We start from the raw sequence: 27,045 nt of genomic DNA on the forward strand, positions 1-27,045 counted from the left end.
AATATAATGTGTCAATGCGGCATGTGGGGGTATTCGTCACGTCTGTTACAAAGCTCTAGTTTATTTGTTAGTTTATGCAGTAATAATTTTGTTCACAAATACAAAAAACGTATCCCTGTAAAGGGGTAGGTTTGTTCACAAATACAAAAAAGGCAAATCCCTGTAAAGGGCCAAGTTTGTTCACAATTACAAAAAAGGCAAATCCCTGTAAAGGGGCAAGTTTGTTCACAAATACAAAAAAAGTTAAGCCTCATGCCTCCTCCAAGAGCTAAATGTTGACTTCATCATTGGAAATGGTTAACAAATTATGTTTGTCAGTGACTTGGATAATAGTAGGAAATAGACTTTGGTCATTATATAGTTGTATAAAGAATTCTGAATTTGCAGTTTTTGTTTGGAATAAATGATAAATTGTTGACAAAGAATATTTAATATAATAATTTATAAAAAAAATGTTATATATAAAGAAATTTTGACACAAGTGTACATGTTCTTTCAAGTGGCAGATTTGGTTACATGAACTGAAGTCACAACAACTTTAAGTGAAGGATTTGGTTACAACTTCCTTAAAAGGTGGGCGGTATAGGTAATAAGAAGGCTATTTAAAGCAGTTTACGGAGCACTTAATATCATTTATGACTTAGATAGTATGGGAAACAACGTGGGAGTGAAATTAAAACAAAATTTACAACTGTCTGGATTTTACATGTACTTGTACATGTAGGTTTTAACTTGGCAATAAAAACTGACAATCGTTTATGTGACTTAGATGATAAAAGAACTTTGATACAGAGTTAAGTGTGTGCTTTTGACTTTGATATCAAAACTGTTCAAAACATTGCATTCATTTTTGGAGGTTTCGCTTGTGAGTTTGGATTATTTTCCATCAATTAGGTAATTTGAATTCAACAGTATATATACATTTGATGTTTGAATATTAAATGCATTGTTGTACCTAATTAATCTTAATACATGTGTATATATATATATGTGAAAAAACAGCATCATCATTTAAAGAATTATAGACTATGGGTTATATATGTATTACTTTTTATCCCATCATCAGACGTGCATTGTCGAAATAAACTACTGTGGAATAAATTTTCCTCTATTTTGGCAGTGCTGAAATATAGATGTCACGCGCGGCGGAGAATGGTCATATTACTCGGAATCAACTATAAAGTAATCGTTTTTAGTAAAATCAAATCAGATTCAACAAAACAAACAATTTGATACCAAGATGTAATATATTTTTAACACATAAAGCAACTAAAAAACCAAAAAAACATTATTTACAAATATTAAGTGTGCGTACTCGTGACGTCATTATTAACACGTCATACGACATAATGCATGTTCTGTCAAGCTAAAACAGCAGTTGTTTAGTGCGTTTTTTTTTTATTTTTCTTAAAAATCAGGGACGTAGAGGTATGATAAACAGAAAAACAGGTTAGTTACTGATCTTTTTGTAATGTATTAGGCTCGGCACGATTAAAATAATGAAGCAATGTTTGCTTAAAATAACTTTGGGATTTTCCGTGTAGTTTGATTTTCCTATTCTATTTTTAAAGAAATAATTTACGAATAAGAAAATTGATGGGATAAATCGAATACTAGGTCGGTGCCGAATAAAGCAAAGTTTATTTTGCTCGGCACGAAAATCTGAACCACTCGCCAAGGCTCGTGGTTCAGATTTTCTAAGCCTCGCAAAATAAACTTTGCTTTATTCGGCACCGACCTAGTATTCTCTATTTACTTGGCTCATGGCTGAAAATTAAGCATTTAAGTGACTTATTTACAGATTTTCATATTTTTGAAAAAGGTAATTCAATATACTTACTAACAAATCTGTATAAAAATCTTAACTAATTAAAGGGGCCTTTTCACGTTTGGGTAAATTGACAAAAATGAAAAAAGTTGTCTCAGATTCGCAAATTTTCGTTTTAGTTATTATATTTGTGAGGAAACAGTAATACTGAACATTAACCATGCTCTAAAATAGCCATTATATTCATCTTTTGACGATTAAAAAAAAATCAGAAAATTCTAAAGTGTCGCAACAGGAAATGAATTAATAATTTGGAGAGTTCGGGTGTTGTTGTCATATTTTGTGAAACTACGAGGATTGCTTATATAAAGTATAAAATACATCTGGCGTTGTATAGGGAAGGATGGCCGAGTGGTCTAAGTCATAGACTTTTTGCTCTAGAACTCCAGGTGTCAGTGCATGATTCGAGTCCTGCTGAGGGTTACCTTTTTTTTCTTTTTAAAATTGTATTCTTAATTTTTTACTGGAGATTTTTATATCCAATGTTTACATTTACCAATATATAAAGCATTTAATGACAAACTTCAAAACATGCCAAAATCTGTGAAAAGGCCCCTTTAATATACATTGCATCTCCACTCTATCGTGGTCCATTATATAGCAATGTTCAATATATCGCGAATCAGCTGTGGTGTTCAATATATCGCGAATCAGCTGTGGTTTTAAAAAATCAGGCAAGCATGATCACTAAATGATAAATCAGAGAAATGTGAAAACAGTCGATTATTGACTGTTGTTTGCACACAGCAAGTGTTTGTAGCACTTAATAAATAACCAATAAATGTCACGTCCAAAATAATAATGCCATTTAACAGGTAAATAAAGCGTTTAATTTTGCTATTGGTCATTCTGTCTCTGTTCACAAAATTACATAGCAAGTATGGCTATGAGCAATACAGTGTCACTTAAACATAAACAGTTCTTGATTACTTTACATGAACTGAAGTCACAACAACTTTAAGTGAAGGATTTGGTTACAACTTCCTTAAAAGGTGGGCGGTATAGGTAATAAGAAGGCTATTTAAAGCAGTTTACGGAGCACTTAATATCATTTATGACTTAGATAGTATGGGAAACAACGTGGGAGTGAAATTAAAACAAAATTTACAACTGTCTGGATTTTACATGTACTTGTACATGTAGGTTTTAACTTGGCAATAAAAACTGACAATCGTTTATGTGACTTAGATGATAAAAGAACTTTGATACAGAGTTAAGTGTGTGCTTTTGACTTTGATATCAAAACTGTTCAAAACATTGCATTCATTTTTGGAGGTTTCGCTTGTGAGTTTGGATTATTTTCCATCAATTAGGTAATTTGAATTCAACAGTATATATACATTTGATGTTTGAATATTAAATGCATTGTTGTACCTAATTAATCTTAATACATGTGTATATATATATGTGAAAAAACAGCATCATCATTTAAAGAATTATAGACTATGGGTTATACATGTATTACTTTTTATCCCATCATCAGACGTGCATTGTCGAAATAAACTACTGTGGAATAAATTTTCCTCTATTTTGGCAGTGCTGAAATATAGATGTCACGCGCGGCGGAGAATGGTCATATTACTCGGAATCGACTATAAAGTAATCGTTTTTAGTAAAATCAAATCAGATTCAACAAAACAAACAATTTGATACCAAGATGTAATATATTTTTAACACATAAAGCAACTAAAAAACCAAAAAAACATTATTTACAAATATTAAGTGCGCGTACTCGTGACGTCATTATTAACACGTCATACGACATAATGCATGTTCTGTCAAGCTAAAACAGCAGTTGTTTAGTGCGTTTTTTTTTTATTTTTCTTAAAAATCAGGGACGTAGAGGTATGATAAACAGAAAAACAGGTTAGTTACTGATCTTTTTGTAATGTATTAGGCTCGGCACGATTAAAATAATGAAGCAATGTTTGCTTAAAATAACTTTGGGATTTTCCGTGTAGTTTGATTTTCCTATTCTATTTTTAAAGAAATAATTTACGAATAAGAAAATTGATGGGATAAATCGAATACTAGGTCGGTGCCGAATAAAGCAAAGTTTATTTTGCTCGGCACGAAAATCTGAACCACTCGCCAAGGCTCGTGGTTCAGATTTTCTAAGCCTCGCAAAATAAACTTTGCTTTATTCGGCACCGACCTAGTATTCTCTATTTACTTGGCTCATGGCTGAAAATTAAGCATTTAAGTGACTTATTTACAGATTTTCATATTTTTGAAAAAGGTAATTCAATATACTTACTAACAAATCTGTATAAAAATCTTAACTAATTAAAGGGGCCTTTTCACGTTTGGGTAAATTGACAAAAATGAAAAAAGTTGTCTCAGATTCGCAAATTTTCGTTTTAGTTATTATATTTGTGAGGAAACAGTAATACTGAACATTAACCATGCTCTAAAATAGCCATTATATTCATCTTTTGACGATTAAAAAAAAATCAGAAAATTCTAAAGTGTCGCAACACGAAATGAATTAATAATTTGGAGAGTTCGGGCGTTGTTGTCATATTTTGTGAAACTACGAGGATTGCTTATATAAAGTATAAAATACATCTGGCGTTGTATAGGGAAGGATGGCCGAGTGGTCTAAGTCATAGACTTTTTGCTCTAGAACTCCAGGTGTCAGTGCATGATTCGAGTCCTGCTGAGGGTTACCTTTTTTTTCTTTTTAAAATTGTATTCTTAATTTTTTACTGGAGATTTGTATATCCAATGTTTACATTTACCAATATAAAGCATTTAATGACAAACTTCAAAACATGCCAAAATCTGTGAAAAGGCCCCTTTAATATACATTGCATCTCCACTCTATCGTGGTCCATTATATAGCAATGTTCAATATATCGCGAATCAGCTGTGGTGTTCAATATATCGCGAATCAGCTGTGGTTTTAAAAAATCAGGCAAGCATGATCACTAAATGATAAATCAGAGAAATGTGAAAACAGTCGATTATTGACTGTTGTTTGCACACAGCAAGTGTTTGTAGCACTTAATAAATAACCAATAAATGTCACGTCCAAAATAATAATGCCATTTAACAGGTAAATAAAGCGTTTAATTTTGCTATTGGTCATTCTGTCTCTGTTCACAAAATTACATAGCAAGTATGGCTATAAGCAATACAGTGTCACTTAAACATAAACAGTTCTTGATTACTGAAAAAATAATGATAATAGAAAAGATAAAAGCTTGTCAGTCCCAAACGTTCAAAATGTAGCTAGAAAAAAGTTCAAAAAAATGTATTGTAGTCACAGGGTTTTTAAACAGTGACCACTTAAAGAAATATCTGCTGTGCTACCATTTCGCCATGCAGGCTTTGGCATCAGCGATTCATGAATCCTATGTTAGTATGACATATTTTAAGCTCACCTGAGCACAATGTGTTAAATCATTGACCAGTTCGAAATTAGTACTGGTTGGTTGAAAAACATAGCTGCAAGGTGGGGCATTTCTCCTTATATAGCTTTAGTAAAACCTTTCTAACACCCTAGAGGCCACATTAAGGCTAGTATTCAGTCTGTCCGTATTCGCATCCGTACCCGCATCCGTATCCGCAAAATCATGATTCAGACGCTATATTCCATTATCCGCATACGTTGAACATATCTTTCTTTTTTGGGAAAACTTCTGAACTGAAAACATGTATACAGAAGAAGAGTTTTACCATGTTTTGTTAATTGGTGCTGCTTTTGATCATGCGAAGAAGTGTAAACGTAAAATATGACACTTCATTTTATGCTTTCCGATGGTTTATAGAGAAATATCAGTGAATTAAAACTGATAATTTCACTGTTTCAAACAGTGAAAAATTATCAGTGAAAATTATACTGTGAAATGAAGTCATTTTTACGAAATGTCGTCATTATTTCAGCGAAATTCATTTGTTAAACTCGTAAACAATGTATATAATCTGTGAAAAAAGCATAAAATAAAAAGAAAATTTGTTGGATTCAGTGGAATATTGATTTTAATTCACTTGTGATCATAGAAAATATATATTTCGTGAAAATATTATTTTCTATGATCACTCGTGAATTAAAATCGATAATCCACCGAATCCAACAAATGTCCTCTATTTAATTTTTACAAACTTTGTGGAAAATTGCTCGTTTTACATTTGAAGTGAAATCAGAGTGCCGATATGCAGAACTCCATTGGTTGTAAAATGCCGGGTAATTTTTCACGAATTCGATTAGTTTTTCAGGTGAATTTTGAGATAAGAGCTTTCCCCTCATCGTGCTAAATTCCATCCGTATCTTGTCCGCAACCGCATTAGAATGCTCACTTGAGCATTCTTTTGCGGACGCCTTTTGCGCGTGCGGATATGCGGATGCGGATGAATGGAATAAGTGCAGTGCATTTCAACTTGTTCTATATTTTTGCGGATGCGGACAGATGGAATACTAGCCTTATTGTCGATCTTCATAAAATTTAGTAAGAAGATTTGTACCAATGATATCTTGAACGAGTTTGAAAATGGTTCCAGTTGTGTGAAAAACATGCCAGCGGGGCATTTTTCCTTATATTGCTACAATTGGTCAGAAGATTTGTCCGCATGATATCTTTGATTGGTGCGAAAATTGTTCTGGTTGGTTGAATAACATTGACGCCAGGGGGCGGGGCATTTTCCTAATATGGCTATTGTAAAACCTTGTTAACACTCTAGGGGCCACATTAATTGTCAGATCTTCATGAAACTTATTTAAAAGATTCGTCCCAATGATATCTTATGAGCTGCAAATGGTTCTGGTTGGTTGAAAAGCATGGCATCACATATCATACTATTTTGTTCTTCACTAAAATTTTAACAGAACCAGCCTTCCATACTTTTATTTTCATTCAATTGATTACGCAATTTATGACGTACCTCATGTGACGTAATTTCAATGACGAAACTATACCTAGACTCTCTGGATTTTATGACAACAATTCGGACATGGATGGTTTTTATTTCGCAGTTAAATATTTTAAACATTGAACGATTCCAAAACGTATTTCGGATTTTGTGTTTGTCATGCATAATTGGGAGCTTCGATAGAAATAAACTTATTATAATCATTTGACATTCGATTTCGTAAATTGTGTTTATGGTGACAGTGTTAAGCATTCGATGCAATCGTTTAAAAAAGTGTGCTTTAAAATCAAAGTCGATATGGAATAAAAATCTTTGTTATTTTATTATAATAAGAACCGGATTTAAGTTTTCATTGAGGTATGTGTGTCTTTTTCTATAAATTTTGCTGTTTCACAGTGTTTAAGGAATCTTGTTAAAACACAAATAGAGGCCTCAAATGAGATCTAGATAATTTACAGATGAGTTTCAGTTTCAATCGATATTTGTATTATCCAAATTGTGCGCTACGTGTCATTACAATAAGGTTTGATTCTTTCGTTGAGTTGTAGCTTAATTTTATTGATGACCGTTGGCTAAGACTGAATGTGGATGCAATTTTGTTCAGTATAAGCCGCGCGATCTCATTCTTTTATGATATTAAAAATCGGCCCAGCTCAGCGGGCTGATATAATTTATATTGGCCTGCTAGACACGAATAACGGCCCGCTCGCGACGCCATTTTGTTACTTTTTATAGTAACGATATGTGATATAACCTGGTAAGAACTCTTCCTTTAAGTTACATTTATCATTCACTCTTCATGAAAGTTAGTCAGAACATTTGTTCTTATGACATCTTGGGCTGCACAGAAGAGGTCAGTTCTTTGTATCTCAGGTGAGCGACTTTGGGCCTTTCAGGCCCTCTTGTTTAAAAATTATCGTGGAAAAGTCTATTATTCTATTGATTTTGATTGAGAATTATCAATAAAGAAGCAATAACTTCACATTTGTCAATGTCATGATTTTTTTTTCAAATTTAAAATATCACGTAAACATTATCTTGTGAATGTGTGAAATTGTAAACAAGTCCCTTAATTCTTATTATAATAAAATTCTGTTGACTCAAGGTTGCACCAGGATTACAGAAATACTCGAGTTATCAGGATTCCCATATTGCAAAGTATGGGGTTTTCACTAAGTGTTTATCCATCAAAGTAATTATAAACTGCAACATAAATACACTGTTTAAATATATTAAAACTGTTTTTATATAATAAAAAAACCATTGCATGATGCAAAACCAAGTGCCTAGTTGTCAGTATTATTTGATGTTTATAATTAAGTGTATACAAATAAATTGTGTTTTGTATTTATGCTTATTAATTCTACTGATTCAAATCATTAGAACTCGTCCGCTAAATCAGTTTGCAACTATTTATAGTTAAATATGTTTAACGACATAATTGTTGGTTAGTTAGCTATGAGGCAAGCTCACTTTTCAAGTAATTGATTGGTACCATTTGTCAAATTCTTGAAATGTGTATACACCTAAGAATAGAACAGTAATCTTTTATACACCTAAGAGTAAAACAGTAATCTTTTATACACCTAAGAGTAGAACAGTAATCTTGTATACACCTTAGAGTAGAACAGTAATCTTTTATACACCTAAGAGTAGAACAGTAATCGTGTATACACCTAAGAGTAGAACAGTAATCTTTTATACACCTAAGAGTAGAACAGTAATCTTTTATACACCTAAGAGTAAAACAGTAATCTTTTATACACCTAAGAGTAGAACAGTAATCTTTTATACACCTAAGAGTAGAACAGTAGTCTTTTATACACCTAAGAGTAGAACAGTAATCTTTTATACACCTATGAGTGGAACAGTAATCTTTTTAAAAACATATGCAAATCATGCCTGTTCTTGTTTTGTGCTTAGGTTTTTAACACTTAAACAGTTATGATAAAACTGTTTCTGTTTTTGCTGCTATTGTTGCTGTATTTGAATATTATGGCGCTTGTTTGTTTAAGGCTTTTAAATGTTTTTTATTACTACATTATACAATTTATACTTAAAGGTTAGCATTATGTGCTCATAATTAATAAGCTAGAAAATATCATTGATAAAAAGTTGTGTTTCAAGTAAAGCACAAATAATAAGGTATGTGTACTAGTATTTTACAACAGGGAGAGGGCTTGTTTTGTTTATATTAGTTATTACACAGGTTGTGGCATTAAAACGCTATACAAAAAAATGTTTCCCTATAATATACTGATTTTTTTTTCTCAAATTTGATTGCCAGTGCAACAATTTTTAGGTTAAAAAAGCCTTGAACTCATCATAACTCTATTTTTCACATCCGCAGCCATGGACATAGAAGGCTTGCGACAGCGCCTGAACGCAGCTGGACAGGGCCATCTGATCCAGTTCTGGGAAACCCTCTCTGATGGGGAGAAACAGTCACTCTACAATGAACTCAATCACATGGACTTCATGGAGATCAATGGGTTCTTTGAGAGTTCCATGCAGTCCCTGAAGCATGTCGCGGACAAGTTGGACGACCTGCTTGAGCCCTTGCCGGGAGATGTGTTTGGAAGCGTGACGCGCACCAGTAGTGACAAACTGGACGAGTACAGAACAAAAGGTTATTCACCATGACATAGTTTAAGGATTGTCTGACCCTTTGGTCAATCATAAACAGTCCTCCAGTTAGGATTTGAAAAGGGCAGGGGGGCTATTTTGTCAAAAGGGCACATTCAAGTGTGCAAGCGTATCGGGAATGCTCCCTGATGCATATTTAGTTTCATATTACTCATAATTGTTAGAAAATATTATTTCATTTATTAAAAAACCATGTAAATAAAATGTCTACAATTAGTAAAAATAAGATCTATGTAATATGTGATCCATAAATTGTATGTATTATTTTTTTTTTAATTAATCGATATCAGATATACTTTTAATGTCAGAGGTTTACAAATTGAAAATGTTTGTTGTCATAATTGATGCTTGGGAATTAATAGGGAGTATTTAACAGGTGTACCAAATCTACAAATTAATCCATTTATGCCTAGCGTCTAGAAAAAAGGCCTTGGCAAACAGCGTAGACCCAGATGAGACGCTGCATGATGTGGCGTCTCATCATGGTCTGCGCTGTGTGCTTAAAAGACTTTCTGTAAGTAATATTCTAAATATAGAAATAAATATACTAGACATCCCTAATTTGGAAATAAATTGATCCAAGAAGGATGGGAGAGTCCACTAGGCATAAATGGGTTAATCAGGTAATTTTTTGTAAAGAAGGAAGAGGAAGTTCATTTGTGCAGTAGTGGTGAGCTGAATGCCAGATAGTATTGATAATCTCTTTCTTCATGATTAAACTTGCCATATGAGATAGTGGGCAGGCGTTATCTGATATCAAGCTAATAATTGTAGATATTTGTATAAATATAGCTATTTCAATTACTTCAGGGTATTTTATTTGGCTATATTGAGCTATTCACATTATTGTATTGAATAGACGTGTACATACCGGTTAGTACTATTTCAACAAGGAAGTGGGATAAAATCTAAAAAGCTAGAGAACGTGTCATTTCTTATTTCCAAAGTTCAATGTTAAGTTTTACGTCAGAAAGATATGAATTTTGTAAGGGTAAAATAAGATTAATGTGGCTGCTTGCATTTTGTAAAAGTCCCTTCACCCAGTGGGTCTAAACGTGACAGTTTAGAAACATAGAAAGCATGAAATATGACCAGTGTACTGAAGTACATTTCTGATATTATTTTGCTGAGATATTAATGTTGTAAAAGTTGTACATTCATTTATTTATTTTTATTTTTTTGGGGGGGGGGGGTATAATGTTTGTACATATTGCTCATACATTTGTCATTGTTATGTTAGTGTAACATTATCAGTCATAGGTCAAAAGCCTTGAGCCTATAACATGTAGCACACTCTTGAGTCTGTATCTTGGGAGAACCAGTACTTCCAATAGTGGGCATTGACCCTGGGACCTTCCAATTTCTTGACATTATGCCAACTTGACCTTGAATTGGTTTTAAGGTAAACATGAAAATATTTGCTTGAATACTTTTATGTTTCATTCTTTTTAATCTTTGATTCAGGTCTCACAGCCATAGCCAACAACAATGTTGCGGTATTGCTACTAGCGGGAGGTCAGGGGACTCGATTGGGGGTCAATTACCCCAAGGGAATGTACAATGTAGGCCTGCCTTCTGGGAAAACACTTTACCAAATCCAGGCTGAAAGAATACTCAAGGTGCAAGAGAATGCCAAGGTTTTGATGGGCAAATCTTGTGAAGTGCCATGGTAATGAATATGTTAGTTTGCTGTGCAGAAAATTGATTAAAAAACTTATCTTTGGGACAAACATTTGTGGGCATAATATGATCTTGCTCTTAGAAAAAAAAGAAAACTATTGCGGTAATTGGATTTAATTGGATTACACACAAAAATGACTATTCGCAAGAAACTATAATCATTGAATCCGTAGAAAAAGAGGCCCAAAATAAAATATTTTGAGATTCAAAAATAAGATTGCCCTCTGGAGCAAAAAAAAAACAGTATCTTGAACTGTACCCTATCTGGAAAAAAGGAAAAGAAAAATATCAAGAAGTCGACACTTTTAACCCTTTCCCTTATAAGAAGCCAAATGAAAATGGCTTTCACAACCAGCATAAAACAAGAACAAACTGCAAGTTACTCGCAGTCTGTTTTATGCTGTTTGCTGCTGATTAGAATCTAAGGGTAAGAAATGAAACCTTTAAAAGTCTAATAGAATAAGAAAGGCCTTTAATTAAATTTAAACTTCTAAAGGACTACAAATGCGTCAAAATACATATCTATGTGGTAAAGGGTTAATACCAGTTACACAATCCATTCTTTCAACTTACGAGTGTTTGAATTAGTAGTCTAAATAGTAAGTTGCATGCATATAAGGTAATTTATTTTACCTAATTTCCATTAAAATTTATAAAATTTATTTTCAGGTATATAATGACAAGTGAGCACACCAAAGAACCAACTCGTCAATTTTTTGCTAACCACAACTTTTTCGGCCTAAAAAAAGAAAACGTGGTGTTGTTTGAGCAGAATCTCCTCCCATGCATTGGGTTTGACGGGAAAATCTTCCTTGACAGTCCTGGCAAGGTCGCCTTAGCACCAGGTTGGTGTGCATTAGCATAATAAAGCCACTGTCATAAAATAATAATAAACGCATGTTACAATATAATCAATTCTAATAAAAGAAAATGATGACGATTTCACTAAAAAGGAATTTGTTTGTAACAAACCATTTAATTTTGTTGTTGTTTTTAGCTCACCTGAGCACAACTTGCTCATGGTGAGCTATTGTGATCGCCTTTTGTGCGTCGTGCGTCGTCAACATTTACCTTGTTAATACTCTAGAGGCCACATTTATTGTCCAATCTTCATGAAACTTACTCAGAACATGTGTCCCAATAATATCTTGGACGAGTTCGAAAATGGTTCCGGTTGATTGAAAAACATGGCCGCCAGGGGTGTTGCAGTTTGCTAAAGTAAAACCTTGTTAACACTCTAGAAGTCACATTTATTGTCCGATCTTCATGAAACTTTGTCAGAACATGTGTCCCAATAATATCTTGGATGAGTTCAAAATGGTTCCGGTTCTTTATATGGCTATAGTAAAACCTTGTTAACACTCTAGAAGTCACATTTTTAGTCCAATCTTCATGAAACTTTGTCAGAACATGTGTGCCAATAATATCTTGGACGAGTTCGAAAATGGTTCCGGTTGGTTGAAAAACATGGCTGCCAGGGGGCGTGGCAGTTTTTTTTATATGGCTATAGTAAAACCTTGTTAACACTCTAGAAATCACATTTTGAGTCAAATCTTCATTAAACTTGGTCAAAACATGTGTCCCAATAATATCTTAGACGAGTTCGAAAATGGTTCCAGTTGAATGAAAAGCATGGCCGCCATGGGGCGGGGCAGTTTTCCTTTTATGGCTTTACTGTATGGTAAAACCTTGTTAACCCTCTAGAAGTCACATTTGTGGTCCAATGCTCATGAAACTTGGTCAGAATATTTGAACTAATAATATCTGGGCTAAGTTCAAAAATGGTTGAGATCAGTTAAAAAACATGGTTGCAAGGGGGCGTGGCATTTTTCCTTAAATGGCTATTTACTACAAAACCTTGTTAACACTCTAGAAGTCACATTTATTATCCAATCTTTATGAAACTTGATCTGAATACAGTACAGGCAACGTGTACTTTGACAAAAACGCGTGTCTGCGGTGTTCAATTTTCCCGATGGGTGACATTTCGCGGGGGGCGGACACGCTACTGACCGCGGTGTTCGGCGAACACCCAAAATCGCCGCGATTGCACGCTATCATTAACTGGAACACCCGTGATCACCGCAATGCCGCGCGGCCATTGATACATGTAATACCTGTCTGCGATGGTCATTCAAGAGTTTTAAATTTACATGTACAATGTACAAATGAACATAATAAACTACATGTATGTGCAAATGTATGCGTTCTTAAAGTGATATTATGGGCAACTAACAGTATTTGCAATATACAATGTAGGTGTGTATCGTAACCGTTGTTTGTTTTTTGTGTTTTCGCTCGATATACACTTGTATTTGTTAATGCAGCATCAACATAATTAAACAATATCCCGAAAAGAAAAATAATCCATTTGAATATCAACCGTACTTTCGTTTTGACAACTTACGACAGAAATGAATCGATGTACGATGCGAGTCTAAATGTAGTTTTCATGCAGATTCTTTCATACCACACAATGACACAATTTGGTTTTACGGATCATTTCAGGTTAGAGGGATGGGTGAGTCATGTAACATATCGAAAATAATATAAATTTTTTATAAACAACCGGTAACAAGATGAGTTGTAGATAATTTCAGATACCACATTCATTATAACTTATTGTTTTCACCCGTTTCTTTTCAGCTCAATTCAACAGTAACAAAATGCCCATCACTTTAAATTATCTACAACTCTTCTTGCTTCCAGTGGTTAATAAAAAAATATAATATTCGATATTTTTCATGACAGTTCAGTCCTCTAAGCCGAAATGATCCGTAAAACAAATTTGTGTCTTTGTGTCGTATAAATGAATCTGCACTAAAATGAAATTTAGGTTTACATCGTACCCCTAATCATAACGAAAGTACAATTGATATTCAAATGATTTTTTGATTTTTCCGGGATATCGTTTTAGAATGTTGATGATGCATTCATAGATATAAGTTAAATCAATATAAACTAATTATTGTAAAAAAAAATGGTATTTTACAACTTTTCTTTTCTTCGTCGTCGTGGTTGACAGTCCCCTTAAGTTTAATTTAACTGTTTAAAGGACTAAAAATGTGTCAAAACGTATCTTAAGGGAAAAGGGTTAAAACAGAAGGTTAGTATAGGAAAGTAAACATTATTCAAGGACATAACTGTGCTAAGTTTTACAAAACAAATGTGTTTTCAAGGGCTCATTGTAATGAGTTGTACTGTTTGAATTATAATAAGAAGAATAACTTCTTTGAATTATATTTATAAGAAATGAGCAGTACTTTCTTCATTTCCTGATTTCCAACACAAACTCGATATAGGCTTACAGTATAATTTCTAAGGACAACAACTGTAAGAAAGCATCTTCTTTCCTTTTAGTTGTCATTGAATGGTTGACAACATTCACACGAAACACTAGCATTAATTTAATTAACCAACGAAGTAGAGGTCATTTAGGTTTTTGCATTTTTCAACTGAGCAACGTAAAAGAAGTATTCCATGAATAGTAATTACTGATATTGCATACACAGTGACTTTAACATGGCGTGAAAAATGGGTAACATGAGCCAACTACCATATCAGAATGCATAGTTTGAGTGGAAATGATAACCACTCTAATTATGATCGAAATACTAGGCAGAAATAACAGTTCCATATCCAACCAATATGTAAATTTACCGTTTTATGCCCCCGGGCCAGGATGGAATGAACGGGGGTGTATTGTTTTGGGCCTGTCTGTCTGTCATTGTATGTGTGTGTCATTGTATGTGTGTGTCTGTCCCAAAACTTTAACCTTGGTCATAACTTTTGCAATATTGAAGATAGTGCAGCGGTTTCACTGGCCCCAAAAAAGTTGTCGCCACTTTATTGTGGTGTGAAAACCGCCGGTTATTCCTACTTTATTAATAAGGACAATCATTTAAGGAACCTTAATACATTAATGAACATAAGGGCATTGACTATATTTTTATTACTTTTAGAAGTATGTTAATACATAAATAACAATAAGTACCTTTATATGTCTTAATAAACTTTATTTTCTATAAATAACATTTTTTCCACTTGATAAACCAGATAACTAACATAATATTATAATATTTTAACAATAATGTAACAGTATGCTGCATACCCGGTAAATGTTTCAGTATTATTTATTAAAACCTAGAATCACACAAATGTACATCATCTGAAAGGAAAAATAAATCAAACATCAGAAAATGTTAGCTGTGGTGGTTGATTTCCAGGTTCAATTAATGAATATTTTTCACATCTATTTCTTGACAGAAAGGCCAAGAATAATTGCCACCATCCATTCTTGTTGTCTGAAATAACACAAAACATATTTTTACAAACTATCAACAACAAATCAACACATAAATATGACTATCTTTATATGTCCGAATTTTAACATATCCGAAATATAGTACATCGATTGAAAGACCTACTTTTGTTTTCAGAAATGTGTTTTTGTCATGGTATTGATGAAAGAAATAGCGTCCCTAATAATCGTTATAATTATTGATCTTTGTGACAGTTTATCCCAGGATTACATAATTGATTGTTCAATGTCATAAAGGAGCCTTTAATCCGATAATAACCCCCATAAACTTGACCATTACAGTAGAAACAGCGTCTGTAACACTTACATGCTTCAGTGATTTAAATTTGCACTCTGTCCTGTAGGGCGCTTGCATAGCCGTTAATCAATAATTACAACTGACAGACATCTCGCAGTACATTTTCGGATAGGTTTTACAGATTTTTTTTAAATCGCCACTTTATAAAAATTAGAGCCTCTTAAATATTTTAAGCGCCATTGGCGCCAGTGGCATTCGACAGCGAAACCCCTGTAGCAACTTGATATTTGGCATGCATGTGTATCTCATGGAGCTGCACATTTTGAGTGGTAAAGGTCATCCTTCAAGGTCAAAGACCAAATATATGGCTTCAAAGCAGCGCAGTAGGGGGCCTTGTGTTTTACAAACACAGCTCTTGTTGAACATGTTGTATAGTTGTATATTTTTACTCCTGCTTTGACAGCTGTCCTGGGTTTTCAGATGGTAACGGTGGCCTGTACAGAGCACTACGAAAGAGCCACATTCTCAAGGACATGGAGCAGCGAGGCATACAGTATGTGCATGTGTATTGCGTGGACAATATCCTTGTGAAAATGGCCGACCCAGTCTTCCTGGGCTTCTGTATGGACAAGGGTGCTGACTGTGGTGCAAAGGTACATAAACAGGTCGCAATGGCATAGTGGATAGAGAGATTGAATAGCAATCAGTCTGTCCCATGTTCCTGTCCCCAGTCTTGGAGTGTTCTCATGATCTGCTCTTAATACACCAAGTACTGGTTTGACCCAGGAAACAGACTCTAAAATGTGTGTCAATAAGTCTAAGGCTTTGAATGCAATCTGGTGAATATAAATAGGTTTAAACTAAAGGTAACCAGCTGTAAAATTGCACATGACTATTGATTGGATATAATCCATACTGATCTAATATTGAATTAAACATGCTAACAATATTACCAGGCTTCGCCAATGATAAGTATTGTGTACGAGGTGGTATTAAACAGGGATCATATTTTCCAGCAACATCAATCGGTCTGGATTTAAATGGGGAAAAAGTGTCCGAAAATTTTTATCCGAAATTATGACAAATTACGTTAAAATATATTGATTTTGTCATTCATGAAGAGGGTATAATAATGTACAAGTTTAATTGCCTTAAGCATTTTTTTTAGCGTAACATACGAGTTTTCTTAATTGGTTTTATCATTAGCTATTTCATTGTTGTTTCGGTAACTGTTTTATCTGACTTCATTGTTGTCAATATTATTAATCTGTGCAAGTCTATACCGATGTTTTAAATCATTGTCGACTTGATAATAGCTTACACACATGCATTGAATCTAACAAATATCTGTGCGTAGGTTCGCTACTGGTAATTGGAAAACAATTCGTGTACGTTATAGTTTGTGGTCGAATAAACCACGGCCGATAGTTAAGATGTGTAGGGATTGAATCACAAATGCGAAGCACGAGTGATTAAAAACCATGCATTTTAACTTCTGGTCGTGGGTTATTAAAAATAAATAAATAAAGTACACAAATTATTTCGATTCTAACATGATTTTTGCTTAAGATTTATACAATGTCTATCATTTTTCTTGTGTACTATTTTATGTGAAGTTCCGCCCATAAAAATAACTTTCTGCTGTTCTGTCAATCAAAACCGCAACTTTCATTCATTTATTGCCGGATTATTACGCTGGTGGAAAATGTATCGGCATGTTTTGTATAGTTACAGCGCGTGCTTTCAGTGTATAAGGTCCGCCCACAATTATTTGAGAATATCCGATTTTCTTCTTTGTTTATATGAAAGTTTACTGACTGTATGATGCATGAAATGCACAATTTCCACGAGGATAACATCGAGGTTTTAATCTCCGAAGTATTTGTTAACGATTTTCTCGTTGACGAGCATACATTACGGACCGATTAGTGTGCCAGGTATAAGCCAGTGAAATTATCGATTGATATTGACACTGGCTTATTCTCGCTTGACTAATACACAACCGTGTGAATCTTCGTTGTTTGGGGTAATACGCTGATACTAGTCGGCTGACGTGCAATAGACTGGTCCTGACCGGTTTAGAGACTGCAGTGAATGGTTTATCACACCTAATCGAGATATGAATGTAATTAGGGTACGCTAGCATGTGCACTGCGTAATCGATTTCATGACATGGGACTTTTAGCAAACAGAATCGGACCGACTCTTTGGGATTTTCAATCGGTCTTTCATGACCACAATCGGTCTAGGACCGACCAAACCGAAATAAATATGATCCCTGGTATTAAATCTCCTATGTTCTTGCATAAATGTTACACTACCAAGCTATTTATATTATAAAATAATCCTTAGAACCACTTGATAATTGTCAGACTAGAGAAAGCATGTTAAATTACCAAAAATGTTTGTGTTGTAAACTTACATTTTAACCACAGATTCCCACTGTTGTTCTTTCTGTACGAAACTTGTAGAGGATGGAGTTTTTACCAAAACATCTCTGGGCCCTCTGCACATTTTAGGGGATCATTGGCCCTTTCAAACCAGTTTACTCAAATGTTATATCACAAGTAAAGCGTCAAAATGTTCTAGATGTATTTGCTTTACATTGGAGATACAATATTTTAACCCTCAACACTGGGTATATGTGAAATTATTCTAAATGTATCTGCTTTACATTTCAGTTACAATATTTTAACGCCATACCAATTAGTTCATTATCTGCAGGTAGTAGAGAAGGCATTACCTACGGAGGCTGTTGGTGTGGTGTGCAAGGTGGAGGGAAAGTACCAGGTGGTGGAGTACAGCGAGATCACATTACGTACCGCAGAGAAACGAAACCAGGATGGGAGACTCACATTCAACGCAGGCAATATCTGCAACCATTTCTTCACCCTTGACTTCCTGAATCTAGTCACTGAGTGAGTTTTCATGTTTACATGATTGATATATTCGTTAAGAGCAGACCTGTGGTTCAGTGGTATCACACTGGTGTTGGAATTTAGGTCTGACAGATTTGTGCCACCACTCAACACTTACCTGCTCAATAATATGTGTATGGTTTCATTAACTGCATGTTAGCATTCACTGGCTTTGTCCACTTGTTTTCTGATATGGAATAAAAAGAGCATAGGTGATCCTCCATGAAAAAACGATGCCCACGATTAAAGACAATATAGATGTGTCAGATCATCCATTCTTTTGTGTTCAAGACAGTCGGCTGTGACTTGTCAATCAAGCTTTTGGTTGACCTATATGTAGGCAATATTTCAGTGGTGGGGCCACTGTAACACGGTTGGTATCTAAATTAAACATACTGACAACATTCGATACTCGATTTCTCTATCAATTATGTTGATAGTATGTAATACAGTGGCTGCCAAAGCTGTCACAAGACAGACATTGAATGGAGGACTGGTGTAGTGTACAAAGTGCATCACACAAGGCACTCGAAGGTCGAAGGTTGACGTAGTAAAACACAACTAAGAAGTCTTCTAAAGACGATAGCCATGTTGGAAAATACTCAATTACTCAATAAAAATTTATTGCATGCACAAATTATGTGAACTGTTTTCATATGACTGGCCAGCTTTATGTCGTAGTTAATGATTGTTTACTGCTTCCCAGTGCTGGTTGTGAGCCTTGAAGGATTGCAGCCCATTGAAAAACATGGTCTCCGTGAGACAGGGCTCTCCATACGTGGCTATTATAAATGCATTCAAAGACTTGAGAAGTCTCAATTTTGGACCCACAAATGGTGAAACTTTCTCATAACATTAAACAAACGGGTGGCAATGATATCAATGCTCAGTTCACAAATGACTTTGGTGTGTTCAAATACAATGCTGCCATTGCAGAGTTGTTTTCCTGATAATTCTATTGTGAAAGCTTTTGATCATTTCTTGCTCAAAACAGTTTGAATTCCTTGGGGTCTTAAGTGAGCGCTTTATGGCCTTAAGACCTCTTGTGTATTAGATGTGTTTTGATATGATTTTATGTCCATTATCATTCAGTTCATCTGATATATGTTTCTTTTCTAAGGCCAAATCTTAATGACTGATAGTCCAGCAAGATTTGCAATTTTTCAGTCCACAACAGGAGTCTGAGCTAAAACACCATGTTGCTAAGAAGAAGATTCCATATGTAGACAGTGCTGGCAAGCTGATCAAACCTGCAGAACCCAATGGCATCAAAATGGAGAAATTTGTGTTTGATGTCTTCCACTTTACCACGTATGTATAGAATTAGCTTGCTTATGTGTAAAATATAATGTGTGTTTTTGGGATAATAGCTGATTTTATTGTTTGTGGCCATTTCGCACAATTTTGCTTTTAGCTTTTACATGTATATTTAATTTCTTTGCTATATCTAATTTGATAGGCAGTCTGTATGTAAATAAAGTCATATCAGTATGGCTAATATGGTGATGCTGCAACATAACTGAATACAAGATAACTATTTTTGTAGGATTCAATGTATATCTCAATTGTCTTTAATCTTACTTTGGTGTATGGCAATTTAATCTGCAATCTTTAACTAACACATGCTTTTTTTTCTTTCTTTTCTTGTGTGTCTGTGTGTGTGTGTGTGTGCTTTTCTACGTCTGTTGTTATGTATTTGTTAACCCTTTGTTGGAACGCTTGTTGTCCAAAATGTCTCTTGTTCACCCTTTGTTGTAATGCTTGTTATCCAAAACATTTCTGTGGTTTTGCATGCTATTGTCTCCCTACATTTGTGTTAAATGTGATCATCATTGTTGTATTCTAAAATGTGTGGCTGGTTTGTTATCCTAAATGCTTTGGCATGTTTGCACTGCTCTTTGTTTTGCACTTAAACTTACATGGGTTTGGTTAAATTCGGTTATTTTCATTTTAATGATAAATGCTTATATTAAAATCCGTTTAACTATATTTAATAACAACACAAATTACTATATTACTTTTATCCTTGTATAACTTTTATTATATAAAATTAATTATAAATCACTTAAAATGTTGAATGATTCCTTTCAAATTAATGTTCATCACTACTGTAACACTTCCCGTGTTAAATTTCACCCCCACTGTAACATCCAACCCCTACCTGACCCCTTCCTCTTGTTGGACGTCCCGTTGTTTGTGCGTGTTCGTGAAAATGTGACAGGTCATTTGCGGTCTGGGAAGTCCTGCGTGAGGAAGAGTTCTCTCCCTTGAAAAATGCTGACAGCGCTCCGAAAGATACCCCTACCACGTGTCGCAACGACCTTTTTGGTCTGCACAGACGATGGGTGGACAAAGCAGGCGCCAAGTTTACTCACAAAGATGGGTCAGTCATTCCAGCTATTACTAGGTAGGTCAAGTGGAATAACAAAGAGAATTTGTTTGTACCAGTTTTTATGTCCCCATATGTACTACTCAAAATTTGCTAAGGGTCACTTTATTTTCACATTATCTTCAATTTAATTTAATTTAAATTGTTATTTTGCAGGTTTTTATATTAGAATGTGTGTTTTTGATTTTATTTTTATGTATTGATTTATCATTGATGCGTGACGCTGGCTGAATCTAGCTTGGGGTGAACTTCAAATTACACATACTATAAAAAGTGATCCATAGCAAATTTTGAGTAGTAGTTGCCAGTTTGGGGTTCCTTACTTCTGTCACACTTCTTTTACCGTTTCTCATAGCGTCTTCAATATTTTACCGATCACTTACATATTTGGCATGAAGGTACGTTGCATGGACCTCTACCTTTTGATGATGTTTGAGGTCACTGGGGTCAAGGTCATTTAGGCTAATAATAGATTTTTCCGTCACAATTTTGTTACAGTTGCTCATAGCACCTTCAATATTTTTCTGATCTCTTACATATTTGGCATGTAGGTACCTTTCATGGACCTCTACCTTTTGATGAGGTTTGAGGTCACTGGGTTCAAGGTCAAGGTCACCAAGGCTAATAATAGATTTTTCTTTCACAATTTTGTTACAGTTTCTCATAGCGCCTTCCATATTTTACCGTTTTCTTACATATTTGGCATGTAGGTACCTTGCATGGACCTCTACCTTTTGATGAGGTTTGAGGTGACTGATGTCACGGTCAAGGTCACGGAGGCTAAAAATATATTTTTCTGTCACAATTTTGCTACAGTTACAAATGTTAGGTAAAACGGGCTCCAGAACTTTTGTCATTTTCTGTGACACAACTTGACTATTGTCATTTTGTTGATAATTGACAATGAATGTTCAACTAACATCTCCACTGTATTGAATTTAAATATTATGTTTGTTTTGCAAGCTGTTGCAAAACTGTTTTTTGCTTTTGTGATCGCTTTTTGTCTGTTGTGCGTTGTGCGGCTTCAACATTTGCCTTGTTAACTCTCTAGAGGCCACATTTATTGTCCAATCTTCATGAAATTTAGTCAGAAGATTGTTTTCAATGATATCTTGGATGAGTTGGAAAATGGTTATGTTTGCTTGAAAAACATGGCTGCCAAGGGGCGGGCCATTTTTCCTTATATGGCTATAGTAAAATATTGTTAACACTCTAGAGGCCACATTTATTGTCCAATCTTCATGAAACTTGGTCAGAAGATTCATCCCAATAATATCTTTGAAGAGTTCAAAAATGATGCCGGTTGGTTGAAAAACATGGCCGCCAGGGGGCAGGGCATTTTTCCTTATATGGCTATAGTAAAACCTTGTTAACACTCTAGAGGCCACATTTATTGTCCAATCTTGATAAAATGTGGTCAGAAGATTTGTCTTAATGATATCTTGGATGAGTTCGAAAATGGTTTCTTTTGCTTGAAAAACATGGCCGCCAAGGGGCGGGGCATTTTTCCTTATATGGCTATTTATGGCTATAGTAAAACCTTGTTAACACTCCAGAGGCCACATTTATTTATTTATTTAGTTATTCAAAAATGATGCCCGTTGGTTGAAAAACATGGCCACAAGGGGCTATTTTCCTTAAATGGCTATAGTTAAACCTTGTTAACACTCTAGAGGTCATATTTATTTTCCGATCATCATGAAACTTGGTCAGAAGATTTGTCCCAATGATATCTTGGATGAGTTCGAAAATGGTTTTGGTTGCTTTTAAAACATGGCCACCAGGGGGGCGGGGCATTTTTCCTTATATGGCTATTTATGGCTATAGTAAAACCTTGTTAACACTCCAGAGGCCACATTTATTGTCCAATCTCCATGAAATTTGATCAGAAGATTGGTCTCAATGATATCTTGGATGCGTTAAAAAATAATGATGTTTGCTTGAAAAAATTGGCTTCCAAGGGGCGGGGCATTTTTCCTTATAAGGCTATAGTAAAATCTTGTTAACACTCTAGAGGCCACATTTACTGTCCGATCTTCATGAAACTTGGTCAGAAGATTCATCCCAATAATATCTTGGAAGAGTCCAAAAATGATGCCGGTTGGTTGAAAAACATGGCTGTCAGGGGGCGGGGCATTTTTCCTTATATGGCTATAGTAAAACCTTGTTAACAATCTAGAGGCCACATTTATTTTCCAATCTTCATGAAACTTGGTCAGAAGATTTGTCCCAATAATATCTTGTTATCTCAGGTGAGCGACTTTGGGCCTTTCAGGCCCTCTTGTTAATATTAAATTTCCTATTACAATTTTTCAGGAGATGACCTTCAAACTTTCATATTACTTCACTCAGTATATTCAGTCATCTAAATTATTACATCAAAATTGCACTACACAAATATTTGTAATATAGAAAAAAAATTGTATACAGTACACAGGCGTTTAAAACGTGTATACACTTGTCAAAGGAAAAAGCTGTGTATCTTTCAATTATTCATTTAAGCACATTTAATAACACAAAATTCATGCTTCTTTTTCTTTTCTTTTTTTGTATTAATGCATACGTGAATACCTCAAAGGACAAAAGCTTACATTTTGAGAGAAATGTCTTACATCATACAGAAATGACAATAATTTGATGCCTTTTAAATAGATTTAATACAAATTATATTTTGGTTATTAGAATTGTTGTTGATGGTACTGTTGTACTAACACTGCATCTAGAGCAAACTACATACATTTCAACCATCTAGTTTCACTCCTGTCACAGTCGTTCCAGGCTAATCAGGGATGACCTTTCCGCTTTTATGGATTTTTTTGTTTTAAGAAACTCTCTTCTTAGTAAAAATCCATATTAAATGTTTTGTTCTTGATTGCGGGCTTTGTCTCATCAAAGAAATGTAGTCTAAGTTGTTAGAGTTGTGTCAATAGTCCATGTTGCATGGCAACCTTGCATGTTGTTGTTTATTCTTTCAGCTCCGCAAACTGTGCTGGGGGAACCGGGGACAGGTAATTCTCATTTACATGTATGTTTACTTGCATTATCATAGAGACGGCTCACCAATTGTCTGTCGTACACATTTGCAGACGCCCATACATTCCATAAACACCAGGTTGCCTCACAGGTGGTCAGCATGTGGCTATGATATTAATTAGTGAAAACATCATTTTGAATGATTAATTATATACATTTCCAGAGAGGAAATTCATTTCTGCATTGAATAAGACCGGGTTCATGAAAATCGCTGCAAAATTGATGAAGTAATGGCTGTTCAAAATGATGCACCCCATTTTCGGATGATTTCAAGTTGAATACCGTGTTATATATATATTTGATTGTGATTTTTTTTTTCAGAAAAGTGATTTTAAGCTCGACTATTATAAATGAAATATATATAGTGGAGCTATCCTACTCACTCCGGCGTCGGCGTCTGCGTTAGCGTGCAAATGTTAAAGTTTTCGTACTACCCCAATCATTTTCATTGTCCCTTGACATATTGCTTTCATATTTTGCATTCTTGTTTACCAACATGACCCCAACCTATAAACAAGAGCAGACAACTATCAAGCATTTTGTCATAATTATGGCCCCTTTTCAACTTAGAATATGCAGCAAATGTGTAAGTTCGCGTACTACTCAAAATATTTTCAATGTCCCTTGACATATTGCTTTCATATTTTGCATACTTGTTTACCATCATGACCCCAACCTATAATCAAGAGCAGACAACTCTATCAAGCATTTTGTCATAATTATGGCCCCTTTTCCACTTAGAATATGCAGCAAATGTTAAAGTTTGCGTACTACCCCAAATATTTTCGATGTCCCTTGACATATTGCTTTCATATTTTGCATACTTGTTTACCATCATGACCCCAACGTATAAACAAGAGCATACAACTGTATCAAGCATTAGACAGAATTATTGCCCCTTTTATACTTAGAATATGCATATTATTAGGGATGGCATCGAATACCAATATCGGTATTCGAAAGTTCGCAAATTCATTCAATCGAATATTCGAATATTCGCATAAAACGGCTGGATTGATTTTTCCTTGTTATGTGTTAATTTCCATTGGTATGTAAGTTATATCCGTTTGCTAAAAACGAGGCTGTTTATTAACGTTGCTATCGAATTATTGTATCGCTGTCGACTAATACTATTACCGATACTGTGATCGGGCACAAATCGAATGAAAAACATCGTGTCATAGAATTTTATTTTTTAATGATTCCACAGATTTGAAGCAGACCGCGCATATGAAAAACTAAGTTGACACACATTACACGTTGCGGTCTTCTTATCCACAGACCGTGTAAAGTATTCCATACTGCAGAAAGGGCTGGTGGCATTTTCAGATTTGAATTATGATTATTCTTCTTCGTCATTATTTTTTATCGAGTGCACCGGGATTGTCTCCCATATGGCCATCGCCCCCAGAAAGACGTGTTAGTTGGTTACGGGGGATAGTGCAAGATACAGGAGACACCCCGTTCCAGAGGTGATCCTGGGTCTTTTAGTGCCCGGTGTATAGCACCTAGTACACTGCACCTCGGTTTAACGTCTCATGCGAAAGACGAGTTATGATTCCTTGATGATTGTTTAATTTATATCATCTGTTACTTTTGAGTAATTCACATATTTGAATGTCTGTTCAAACTGTGATCACAAAAACTAAATTACTATTCGCCAGTAAATTGAAGCCCTTAATTGGTACCTAATTGACAAACAACAGTTCGGGCCCTTTCTTATAGTAAGTATATTGCATTGCGCGATTTGAGTAATTCACACATTTTAATGGCTGTACATACTGTGATCAAAAAACTTAATTATTATACGCCAGTCAATTGAAACCGTTAATTGGCACCCCATTGGCAAACAACAGTCGGGGCCTTTCTTAGAGCGTGTATATTGCATTGCGCAATCAACACTGATACGGGCCGCGTTATCAGTTTGACACGACGAACGTCACGTCAAACATGTTACTCCCAGGTAATTTCGGTTGCATTTTAGTAAGCGGTTCGCAGGTCATTGAATATTGGTGAAATTACGTTTGGAAAAAAATGCAAATATGCGAATATCATTTTTATTATTCGAATGCTGACCATTCAATCGAATATTCGAATATTCGAATAATTTTGCCATCCCTACATATTATTGATAAATCTATGTTAAACTTTGCTTACTACCCAAAATATTTCCTATATCCTTTGACATATTGCTTTTATATTTTGCATAATTGTTAACCAACATGACCCCAGCCTATAAACAAGAGCAGACCACTGTTTCAAGCATTTTGACATAATTATGGCCCCTTTTACACTTAGATAACTTCTTTATTTATGATCACATTTTATTATTACTTTGACAAAACAACACTTACCTGAATACCACAATGGATTCCACCCAAACAATACCCCACACCCCTACCCAGAATCCCTTCCCCCCCCAACCTCCCCCCCCCCCCAATTTTTATTTTAAACATCTAATAAATTACCCCACCCCACAGTATACCCTCCTCTCACCCCCCTACCCCCCAACCTCCCGCCACCCCCCCCCCTTTATTTTATTTTTTTAACATCATCTTATAAATTACCCCCACCCCACATTATACCCCCCTCTCACCCGCCCCCCCCCCCCCCCCCCCCCCCTACTCACCCCCCCCAACCCCCCCAATTTTAGTTTTCCTTTATAAATTTTGGAAAGAGCGTCTAATAAATGACCACACCCCACATTATACCCCCTCTCAATCCCCCCCCCCCCCCCCCGAATTTTTTTTTTTTAATTTTTTTTCCTTTTTTTTTTTTTTGAATGATCGTCTAATAAATTATTAAATATGAACAATTTCCCCATGATGGCTTACGTTATACTGTCAAGCACTCCAATAGTTGAGCGCGCTGTCCTCTGACAGCTCTTGTTATGCCCCTGGTAGGGTGGCATATAGCAGTTGAATTGTCCATCAGAATGTCAGTTTGTCCGTCTGTTCAGAAAAAAACAACTTTAACGTTGGCCATAACTTTTGCAATATTGAAGAGAGGAACTTGATATATGGCATGCATGTGTATCTCATGAAGCTGCACATTTTGAGTGGTGGAAGTTCAAGGTCAAGGTCATCCTTCAAGGTCAAAGGTAAAAATAAAATAAAAAAA

At 35.0% G+C, this 27,045-nt stretch overlaps 1 protein-coding gene across 5 annotated transcripts in view; it reads left to right on the plus strand.

Moving 5' to 3' along the window:
• LOC127847353 (UDP-N-acetylhexosamine pyrophosphorylase-like) overlaps window positions 1-27,045 on the plus strand; it is a 53,495-nt gene that overhangs the window by 11,340 nt on the left and 15,110 nt on the right. For 2 of the 5 annotated variants that reach the window (XR_008033943.1, XM_052379211.1), the window contains exons 1-9: window positions 2,871-3,141; window positions 9,051-9,329; window positions 10,811-11,015; window positions 11,696-11,871; window positions 16,066-16,238; window positions 18,310-18,503; window positions 19,671-19,814; window positions 20,719-20,910; window positions 23,868-23,900. Coding sequence is in view for 4 of the 5 variants with exons in the window: in XM_052379211.1 (XP_052235171.1) it covers window positions 9,053-9,329; window positions 10,811-11,015; window positions 11,696-11,871; window positions 16,066-16,238; window positions 18,310-18,503; window positions 19,671-19,814; window positions 20,719-20,910; window positions 23,868-23,900 (1,394 nt within the window). In the remaining variant the exon portion in view is untranslated. Of the gene's footprint in view, window positions 1-606; window positions 895-2,870; window positions 3,142-9,050; window positions 9,330-10,810; window positions 11,016-11,695; window positions 11,872-16,065; window positions 16,239-18,309; window positions 18,504-19,670; window positions 19,815-20,718; window positions 20,911-23,867; window positions 23,901-27,045 lie in introns of those variants that run through there. The other 3 variants (XM_052379220.1, XM_052379238.1, XM_052379229.1) reach the window with 3 other exon arrangements.

The sequence above is a fragment of the Dreissena polymorpha genome, chromosome 1, assembly GCF_020536995.1.
Source record: "Dreissena polymorpha isolate Duluth1 chromosome 1, UMN_Dpol_1.0, whole genome shotgun sequence".
NCBI classification, from domain to species: Eukaryota; Metazoa; Mollusca; class Bivalvia; order Myida; family Dreissenidae; genus Dreissena; species Dreissena polymorpha.